At 40.2% G+C, this 11,460-nt stretch overlaps 1 protein-coding gene across 1 annotated transcript; it reads left to right on the forward strand.

The window, feature by feature from the left end:
- Positions 1 to 849: 849 nt before the first annotated feature.
- LOC140921926 (uncharacterized) lies at positions 850 to 9,330 on the forward strand. Its single transcript, XM_073371923.1, has 3 exons — positions 850 to 1,462; positions 2,778 to 3,338; positions 5,752 to 9,330. Exons 1-3 carry the CDS (start codon positions 850 to 852, stop codon positions 8,520 to 8,522), a joined length of 3,945 nt encoding a protein of 1,314 aa, XP_073228024.1. The 3' UTR covers positions 8,523 to 9,330.
- The last annotated feature ends 2,130 nt before the right edge of the window (positions 9,331 to 11,460 follow it).

Here is an 11,460-nt window from a genome sequence, read left to right on the forward strand (position 1 = left end):
TTCTGAAGAAGAAGGGCCTTGCTTTCCAAGATTGCTTCCAAATGTAAACAAAATCTTACATAGCCTACAATACATGCGAATCAGACAACATAACTCTCCTTGCCGTAAACAACGCATGCTAGCAACTTGCGGAATGTACACTACAAATGTTTGTTTTCATTTTATTGGAGGTGAAGGGAGCTTCCAGTGCAATAATTCTTTGGTTTTTGACTAGTCAGTTACTCATTTCTGGAAGGGCAGCCAAGCGCGACTAATTAGGGGGACTGTTTCTCATTTTCATAGTGTTTTCAGGGAGGCGTTTTCTCTTCTCTGTCCCTGCCTCCCTCCCCAGCTTTCCTTGACTTGCCCCATTTCCTCCCCTCTTTTGCAGTTTCAACATGGTGCTTTCACTAGCAAAAATATTCACACGCTAGAAGAAAACGCCTGCACTGCAGGCTAAACTGTACTCTACCAGACCAGTTCTATACAATTGAATTCCCAGCTTCAGCCTTTTTCGGGCCAATAGGCAAAGAGGAACTTTTTGGGGAGTTTCTGAAACAATTTTTAACTGTCAGAGTAGAAGAATGTGCACTTACTCAGTTTTATTTTCCTTCCTTTCTTGCTTTGTGACTATAGAGAAACTGAGATGTTTATCAAAAAACTAAACTATATTTTTAAGAAAAATAAGATTGCCAACTGAAGGATTATTAGAAATGCTTTGATTTTCAAACATTAAATTCTCCTCATCAATACCATATTAAAATATTTTGTGGAAAAGAAAAGAATTTTTTTTATGTTGATATTAGGGATTTAAAAGGTTTTAATTTATTATCGTTTATATTTTAATTTAACCCATGATTGTTTATACAGATGATGGTCTCTGATGAGGAGAAAAGATGGATTGTTGTGGGAATTGCCATGATCAAAGTCGCTGCTCCTGTTTTGCGGGATGCAGTCAAACAAGGAATGGACACCAACTATGCAAATTTGGAAAGACACTGTCAACTTCTCCACCCGCCTTGTAATCTGAAGACATTAACTCATGGTGTGGTCCAACCAGATCCCATCTTTGGAAGGCTGAAATTTGAAAATATCAATAACAATGATCATTTGTATGGCAAACGCTACAGAAGCTACAACTTTAGCATTAATGACTCGGTAGATTTGGCCAAGTTATATCTGCCAGGTTATCTGGCTCAGTTTTCAGCATTTGATGACTCACTGGACATGACTGCCATCCTTCGTCTGTTGGGATTTAGGAACTACATGCCTGCCGCTGTGTTCTCCCCACACATCCAGGCCTCAGCCGATGATGTCAGGGAAAATGTCAGAAACAAATGGGGCCATGTTGATGTAACTGAGTGGACAGATGCTCTCTTTAATGATTGCTTTGACAAGCTGAAGACATTGGTGAGGAGTCTGGGACTGACAGCAGGTGTGGAGAAGAGCAGATTGGATCAACTGGATGACTGGCAAACAAAAGGTTATTGCACCTAGACAAAAGAATATTATAGGAGAGTATGTGCCCGGCAGCCATGTTGGAGGAGTAAAACAATGAAACTATTTTCCTTTGGGAAAAAGTTTAATTCTCATGCAAAAATATTTTTATTGTTTACTCCTCCAACATGGCCTCTGCACACAGACTCTATAATAATCATAAAGTTACCATGTTGAAAGGGAACAGACTCTAAACAAGTTTGCTCCAGCAAATATCCAACTGTCATAACAGTCAATCAGTGGGATGCTTTAAATGGGCATAATTCCACAGTTTTGATTTTGGTTCTATTAAATCCTGTATCAATATTTATTACACACACACTGTATGAATTGCTCACACTGTGAGCACAAATCCTATTACTTAATAGACTGCAATAAGTGTATTCCATTAGCATACAAACTTGGTGAACACGTCAGCTAAGCAAGCACAACCTTGTTCCCAGAGTTCTCTCCTACCCATCCCTACAGAGAGAGAACCTGCACGCTAAATTGTGTTAACTAACACAGAACATATAGCACATATAATCTACAGACCTAATGACAGCAATAGACAGAGTCTTTATCAGCCTCTCAGTTAATCAGGACAAGTGAAAAGTGAAGCAACCATAAGAAAATCAAGCTGTTTTTTCTTTGTTGAAACTCATTTTTGCTTCTGCTTGTGCCCACTCACTTGTCAACTAAATGAGAGCCTGGGAAAAGGTAATTTAGACATAAAGACGTGAAAATAATCTGCAAACAAGTTTCAGCAATTTCTTCTGTAATATTCAATAAAAGCACAACACAGAAGTTAAATTAAAATGTTATGTAATTCACGACATTGCTGTTAAAGATTTGCAGAACAGACGGGACAAGACACTGACAAGAGTTGCAAATATTAAAAAGCATGACTGACAGCTGGTTGGGGCTGGTGCATGGTAGCTAGGCTTTCACAAGGGAAAAGTGTAAACCGAGGACTTACCTCGTCTTGCATATTACCTAGCTAAAACCATGCAAGTTTAAGAACTGCCACTGATGAAACTATGCATTCCTTACAGCTAGTCCTGTTGGGGTTTACAGAACAGTGTCCTGAGCATGCTAGTATTTATAGGTGATAGGGTCTACAGCAGGTAAAATAAAGTGAAATTAGCAGTTATTTTTGAGTATATCCATTAAAAAAACAATTTAGTTGCAGACCATGTTGAGGTTCAAAGAGTGTTTTACTGTGAGCAGGGTTCAAAATAAGTGACTGAGTCATTTTAAGGATTTTTGGTTAATTGTTTAGTTGTTAGTCAAAGTAAAACATTCATTCTGTTTTATTTAAGGCTGTCAATTAATCATGGGTCATGCTGTGGACAGGGATCTTCTCTGTTTGGTACAAGATGAAGTGAAAGATCTCATCAAGGACTACAGCACCATTGATTCACAACTGAATCTACACAACAAACAAATTGCTCAACTTGAAGTCAAGGTTGCCACCCTTAAAGATCAGGATGAACGTAAGGAAAGGAGGTTAGTTGAGCATCACAAACGCCTTGAAGCGCTGGAAGAGAAGCTACAGGAGGAATCAGAGAACAGAATTAAAGAGATTACAAAGGTTTTAGAAAGACTCCTATCTTTCGAAGTAGAGTTATCGATACGACTTCAAGTGGTGGAAGAAAAAGTAGAGCGACTGGAGCAAACTCAGACCAACGCAGTCTGTCAAGTAGAACTGCTGAAGGACAGTCATACCAAGACAGCTGATGAAGTAGAACTGCTGAGTTATGAAGTACAATTGCTGAAGCACAGACAGACTGAGACGGCTGCAAAAGCAGATCAGCTGGATCAAAGATGTGCTGAGGTAGAGAGAATTGGACTACAATTGAAAACACAGAGGGAAAAACCAGGTGAGCTATGTTTGCGACAAACTAAAGAGATTTATGTGCCCCAGTCACTCATTAATATTGTAGTGAACACAAGGCAAAACGTTCTCTCTTTCTCACACTTTCAAGCATGACATTATTTCTGATATGAATCATTCACAGAGTTTCTTCACCGACGCAAAATTCCTGTTGCAGGTGCGGTCACGTATGCCCGATAAAACGAAGACTGACCAATGTGTGTCACTGCGAACAAACGCCAAACATCTGAGGCGTGTTTTTTTTTTGTTTTTTTTTTTGTTGTTTTTGGTTTTTTTTTTTTTTTCATGTAGAGGGATTTCATTCAGTGATCCTTTAAGTGGAAACGTGCGCATGGGTGTTGAAAACGTTTCACGTCCTGGTAAAACGATAATGGGAAATATTGCCGACAATAACAGCAGTTTCAGTTTTTAAACGCGTAGGGGGAGTGGTCCTTTTTTAGAGCAGGAGAGGTAGTGGATGTTACAAGAGAGTGGTTATGGATTTGTTGGTATTGAGGATGGATTATGAAATATCCACAGGGCGAAAAGTAGGGGTGACTTAAATTCGGTGAATACTTTATTTATATTCCAAGGGAAATGGCTCTACGACTCAGACAATTTTAAGCGTGCCCATCCGGCCTCCTCGGGAGTTTGTTAAGTGCTCTGTTCCTATCGTGGGGTATCTGTCTTCAAAGTTGTACACGGGGGTGGGGAATTTGTCATTTATGAATTTATTCTTTTCTTCAACTTTTATTTAAAAGAAATCAATGACATTTAAAAAATGCATAAGTAGAAGCTTAAAGATAGACGTGGTATAGAGTGACATTCTGTTTAATCAAAATGTTATCACCTTCTACCGAACGCCAACCATGAGAAAGTAGCGGATTTTGAAGAGAAGAGCACCCTATTGTGAAAAAATAGCCTGAGTTCTCAGGCGTTTCTGGGGAAAGGGATAACAGAGAAGCGATAAAGAGAGAGAGAGGGAATTACCTCTCCCCCACCCCCTTAGGAAGAAGAGAAGTGCACCTCATTGTGAAAAAATAGCCTGAGTTCCCATTCGTTTCCGGGAGAAGGGATAAGAGAGAGAGAGGGAATCTCCTCTCCCCCACCCCCTTAGGTAGAAGAGAAGAGCACCCCATTGTGAAAAAATAGCCTGAGTTCTCAGGCGTTTCTGGGGGAAGGGGGAAGGGGGAAGAGAGAAGCGATAAAGAGAGAGAGAGAGAGGGAATCTCCTCTCCCCTACCCCCTAAGGAAGACCTGATACTCGGGCTATGGAAAAGAATGGGTTAAGAAGCGTTGCAAAAAAATGGAATTAAAAATAGCTTTGTTAGCAAACATTTTTGTCAAGGACTTTATTGTTATTTTTCACTTTCGCAAGTGAAGTTAATACTATTTCGACCACTTACGCACTGCGTGCGATTTTTAGCCTCTTTTGAAGGACACATACCGTTTGCCTCTTTCCCAGGGTGAGGTATTTGCACTCCTTTGCCCCACTCTGGAGTTTCTGTATGAATCTGCTGGCCCCACTGTTGGACAATTGCAGCTTTCCTAAGAAAAACTTACAAATGCACGAGGGGAATTGGAATTGACTGAGCCATTATTGTTCTAGTTTTACACTAAGAATCGGCTTCGCCAAGTGGTGGCCAATCTTAAGACCTTAGAATAACCTGGTGAAATAGTTCTGGTCGATTATCATCCCCTTCCCTTACACATCTGAAATAATACTTGAAAAATTTGTACTTTTTCCTGACCTTCAGGTTATATTTACTAAGTTTAAGAGAGGCCCTTGGTTTTAAGTTAATGTGTTTATTTAATATATACTAATTCAGGCACTAATGCAAGTGTTTGTTTTATAGAGGAGTTATGATACTTTTCGTCCACCGTTTAAGAAGGGGCTATAGACCTATGCTCTCAGGGTTAAAAATCATCCTTCTCCTCTCGGCGTCTGTAAAGAAAACTTTCGAAAAGTTTAGAAAGTCAAGAACGGCTTCTCAAATTCTTTATAAATTTTTAAAATTAGGAAGTAACAGCCTTGACTTTGAAGCACTTTGCTTAGCTTTCGCAAATTTCTTACGTTTGACGGCGGTGAACCTGTGTTAAAAGTGTAAAATCCGAAACGCAGCGGAGTCCTTACCACTTGTTTAAACAGGACTGCGGTTAGGTGAACGGCTTCAAGTTCTAGATATGTTCATTTTTAACATAATTAGTGGGGTTTTATCATTCAGAGAAGGTGTGAAGTGAAAACTTAGTCGTTTCCGTCAGATTTAAAGACAGGTTGTTCGGTTTTTTTTATGCGAATAATCTTTTCAGTTTTCTAATTCGTTTTAACGTGTTTTATGGTAGCTAAGGTTTTTGTTTTAGTCTAACCACGTGTTTTCGGGCGTGTTGCTGACTACTGACTGAATTTCTTTTTCTGCCAGAAACCTCGTGTATGAAATCGTTCGACCTGAACTCCTGTCGAAGCAAACTAGAAGATCATTACCAACAAACAGCAACTGTGCCCACTTCTGTTTGGAGTAAAAAATCCGTTGTTGACATTCACCAGATCTACACTCGACTGTCCTGGGTGAAAGAGGAACAGACGCCAACTGGAACAACACAGTCTGAACTGAAGCATTACACTGAACTTTTTACAGCAAACAAGAACGGCGTCATTCCAAAGAGAATTCTCGTGCAAGGGGAGACGGGAATTGGAAAGAGCACGTTTGTTAAGAAGCTGCTTGTGGACTGGGTTGAAGTTAATAAGGGGGCTGGTGATGAGCAAGCAGCTGTTCTGAAGAATTTTGAGCTTGTGGTTGCTGTAAATCTCAAAGAAGTGTCGAAATGTCAAAGCCTTAAAGATGTCATAACACTGTCCAATGTGTTTGCAATGGAGGACAAATATATGTCAGAGGGCCTTATTGATTATATAACTAGCAACCAAGAGAAAGTTCTTCTGATCTTTGACGGCTATGACGAATACCGCAGTGGATGCGATTCAGAAATATACGAGATTTTTAGTGGAAAGAGCCTGAGAAGCTGCTGTGTATTGATAACAACTCGTATTTCAAAAGCTGATGAGCTACGAGGAGGGGAAGGTCTACATGCTAATATCACAGGGTTTAGCGAAGTGGACAGAGGATGTTTTATGCGAAGATTTCTTAACAGCGAAGAAGCGCGAAAGTTGCAACATTACTTGGACGCGAGAAATTTGATGGACCTGGCGAAAGTCCCTTTACTACTCTTGTTTTTTTGTATTCTGTGGAAAAGGGGGCAGTCCGCAGACTTTCCAGAAAATAAGACTAAACTGTACATGAACATCATCCAGTTTATTTTAAACCACAGCCAATGCAAGCAATCGCCACCTCAGTACCTCGAAGTAATGTCTTTCAAAGAAATCCTGTCAGAAATAGGAAAAGTTGCTGTACAAGCCCTTCTAAAGAATGATCATTTGTTTGAATACAGTCAGTTGTCCGACTCTGTCCGTTGTGATGAAAGCGTCTTCATTGGTTTGCTTCAAATCACCGAATTCTCAGAAACCCTACGACCAGTTGGAATCGTTTCGTTTATTCATAAGAGCATACAGGAGTTTCTGGCTGCATGGTACATCACCTACAGATGTATACCTGAGGGCGGAAATCTTGGTGAAATTGGAGTGAACTTAGAAGTGTGCTTGGCTTTAGAGAATGTTTTTCAGTTTATGTGTGGCCTGAGTGAAGAAGGAGCATTTGCCGCTTTCAGGCATTTGAAGTCTGTCAGAATCTCAAATCCTTCAATTAATTTATCTCGGACAGTCCCGGACGTAGAAAGCAAAACAGACGTGCCACTGAGTGACGTCACTGATCGTCAGTGGAAGTTCAGCGATTTGGTTTTAAATTCATTTGAAGAGGTTGAAGTGAAAGCTAAGCTTTCAAGGGCTTGTTTGGATTCCCTTGGAAGCATCCTTCTTGTAAATTTTTCAAGATCACTTCCTGAACACCTTTTGATGGAAGCAAGGGATACACACTCTTGGTCTTTCGTTTCAGGAGGTGACACCTTTTTATCAAGACCCCCGTTGAATATCTTTGGATCTATTTCACGAGTTAGTGAGGCTGTTAAAATACTTAAAATACTAGCAAGTGACGGATCTCAAATTCTCAAGGTTGTAGAGTCTGTAGAATCATTCTTACATCTGAATAGATGTGAAGATTGTAATTTTCATTCAATCCTCAGTTTTCACTCTGGCAATGTCTACTTTTACATTACACACTTGTTTTTGTTTTGTGATCAACATGCCAGACTGTTGGCTGAAAATGTTGTGCCATCTCTTTCAGCCAATTTAGGACAATCATGTCTTAAATTCCTCAAAACTCTTTTCTGTCACAGTACTACGTATTCAGTGGAAGGTTTTGGTCATATTTTTCGACGTAATCGATTGGAACGCATCAGAGGTGCAGTCAGTGATGACTCTTTATGTCATCTTCTCGAACAAGTACTAAACCCTAATACGTGCTCTTTGTCTAGCATGATATCCGCCTCCTTGACATCAACGGGAGCAGTGAGTCTTGCACCTTTGTTATCAAAACTTGAAAACGTCATCTGTCTAGAGCTTTGCTTCGCTGAATGCTCTGATGATGTATTAACAAGATTGGTTGCCGTCATCAAGCAGAAGACTCTCAAAACACTGAAACTGATTGAAATCCCTTTGTCGTCAGGAGCAGCCGAGGCTCTCGGACGGACTCTGCCTGAATTATCAGCCTTACAGTCACTGTGGATAATTGGCTCAAGTGGATGCAGTTTGCAGTATAAGGAAATGCAAGCGATGTTTGGCCGATTTTACAGTCGATCTCCCTTAAGAAGCCTGAAGATATGTAATTTCAGGGCAAAAGGAAGTCTTGCACCACTGAGCAAAAGCCTGTGCTTTTTTCCCTTTTTGGAACAGCTACATCTTGAGTTGTTAGATATGGGTGAAGATGACTTCTGTGGTTTGCTCGAGAATTTAAATTTCATCCCTGAACTACTGAGTCTTTCCCTGCGGGGTAATCCACTGGGTCGCACAGTAAGATTAATGGTGTCGTACTTGCCATACATGCCAAAACTGCAAGAACTTCTTCTGAGTTGTTTTTATTGCGAAGAAAGTTTTTCAGAAGAGGACCTGGATTATCTGCGGGAGGCAGTCAGAGAGGAACTACCCCAGCTCAGCATTAGAGATTGGTCGTCTTATTATGAATAGGAATAAGTTTGTAGCCTAGACTTACGAGGAAGAATATTTAATTTCTAATGTGGACTATTAACAGTAGTATTGTTTAAATAAAACTCCGTCAATTTAAATATGTACAAATATAGACTGTTACTAGCTATCAAAAAGAGTGAATTTGGACACATCGTTAGTAAGGCTGAAAATTTATTCTAGTTGAGTTTGTTTCGTCGTCGTATGTGTAAGCTACGAAAAAAAGAATAATTAATTTTTTTGCGATCAAGTGAATATCGTGCTACAAAAGGTGTCAACCATCAAATGGCTGAAGTAGAGAAAAGTGGGGTTTGTATTGTCCACGCTGCATACTTTTTTAATTTTGGCCGCTGCTGGAAGATATTGTTTGGTTACAATACAGCCTCAAGTTGGGTTCTCGCATGTGCAGATGATTGTTCATGTCACATTGGCAAGCAGGATTGTTTTTGTGTGTGCTGTTTCTAATTTTATCAACTCCATTCAGACGAGACCACAGATATGTGTACAACCTTACGACATACGCGTTGCAAACGAACCGATAACCACTTTACGACGACTACTTTCAAATTAATGTCAAAGGACAAAGACAGACCGGAGGACAAACAGGGAGCAATGCTGCGACTGCTAGGCCTCTTCCATTGGTGAGACCGGGAGAAACCTTAGCCCGCGAGCATAAACACAAAAGAACGACAAGAAATGATGAGGTGAACAATCACTCTGCTGAACATCATTTACAGAATAATACATAATCGACCGGAACTCTTCGACATGTATTCGGGCGCATTCTACAGTCAACTATTAATGACTCACTTGCTAAGGTGACTCTCTTCTTGGTTCCTGATTTGCAAAGAAATATTCAAGTCTATTAAAACACTCTAGACTTGGTCATCTCTATAGGTTCTTTAAGGCCCTATTTGACAACGGCAGCTTAAGACATAAGCTAGCCCTAAACAGAGAATTCAACGCGACATCACCAAACCCTCCCCCGCCCCCCTCGACCTGACACCAAGACAAGACAAGACAAGACAAGACAATGTTTTATTTGGAGTCTTATACAGTCTTATGTGTATCGACTTTATCCAAATAATTTAAAATTATAACACAAATTGCACACCGTCTCTCAGCCGAGCACATCGGTGCCAGGAATCCTTTCATTAGCCAATCTGCCTGAAACATTTCAAGAATTCTGCATGACAAACCAGACACATAATCATTAAACTGATCCTTAAGAGAGAGAAACTTTTCAGCGCCTTTTCAGACCCCATCCCCAATATACGCATTTTCACCCCATAACAAGTTAGCTCAGGGTCTGAGCTAGCCTGTTCCAGGCTCCGAGATGGTGGTGAAAAGTCGTTAAGTAAAACGAAATGCAAAAAACGCGCGAGGGCTGAGGAGAGACATGGCGGTCACCGCCCCCTTTCCCAAGTCGCCCGCGTCTTATTTTTGCTTTGCTCGTTTTAATACGTCCCCACTATACTATCTGAGAGCCTGGCACAAGCTACAATCCTGGTCAAAACGTCTTGGGACACTTGAGGAAATTAGACAAAAAGACGCACTTTCCTAAATTAACTCATATTCTACCTCTTAAAAAAGCTTTGGGATGTTGTTATAAGGGGCTATTTCTGCTGTCCCCCTCTCCCCCAAGCAGTGTTGATTGTGTTGAATTAAAACTTGAATGCATAACATCAACATTGCACCGAGGGGGAAGGGGGAAGGAAGATGCCTCAATTTGGCAAGCTATTGCGTCAGTATCCCAAGAGTTTTGACCAGGGTTGTAGGTCTGAGCTTGACGATGAGACCAACCAAGACAGCAAGCGCCCTGTGAAAAACCAGAAACCTGGCTCTGTTCGAATATTCTGGGCTTTTTTGAGGCATGTTTTCAAAAATTCGAAAATTTTTAATTTTTTCAGTGATGTTGTCGGTATATATTGGTCGTCATTGTTTTGGAAGGGAAGAGCCACCATGTGGGTATACTTCCAATAGACCTTGTCACGGTTTTCGACGCCATCTTGACGAGTAGGCAAACGCGCGAGAAATTACAGTGATTGTATGAGAATCTAATGTTGAATAATTTCCGAGAGCGGCTGTTCTGAAAAAAACATGACTTGTAAACTAAAGCTTCACTCCTAAGGATTCGCCTGAAAAAAATTGAGGGCGTTACATGCACTTGAAGACCTAGAACCACTTTTTTAAATTTTCTAGACATTTGTCTGTAAGAAAGTCCCGGGAAAATTACAGACAAATATATGGAAAATCTAAAGCAAGCCCCTGGAGAAATTTAAGCACAGGTACGCCCCCAAAATTTGTTAGGACAATCCTTTGTATTGTAGCTTTAGTTTACAATTGATTTTTTTTTTCAGAACAGCAGTTTTACGGAAATTATCCGACATTAGATTCTCATACAAACACTGTAATTTCTCACGCGTTTGCCTACTCGTCAAGATGGCGTCCAAAACCGTAACAAAGTCTAAAAACCGTAATAATAATAATAATAATAATAATAATAATAATAATAATAATAATAATAATAATAATAATAATAATACTGTAGGTTGAGCATGATAGTCCGTGTGAACGTAGTGCTGAATAGGACTGTTGGTTAGCTCGAGAATTTGAAATTCATTCCTGAGTCACCTTACAAGACTCCATCGAGCACTCTGGTAGGGAAAGGGGTTAAATGATATAAAAATCTAAAGTGCGTCAAACTACGTTTCAACAGAAAGGTTGCGGTAATACATGCAATGAATAGTCAATTCATTTCTATATCATAGGTTTGTTTTTCCTCTTTGTTTGGTCTTCCTCTCTTTGTGTCATTGTTTTTCTCTTTCTCGGAGACAGCTTATGCAGCTACTCCATAAATCCTAGCCTGCGAACAGCAGATCCGGTCGTCGCTTCTCTCCCTCCGAAAAAAAAATATATACATGTATATCGGAGGGAGAGA

Source organism: Porites lutea, chromosome 12 (assembly GCF_958299795.1).
Source record: "Porites lutea chromosome 12, jaPorLute2.1, whole genome shotgun sequence".
Taxonomy (NCBI): Eukaryota; Metazoa; Cnidaria; class Anthozoa; order Scleractinia; family Poritidae; genus Porites; species Porites lutea.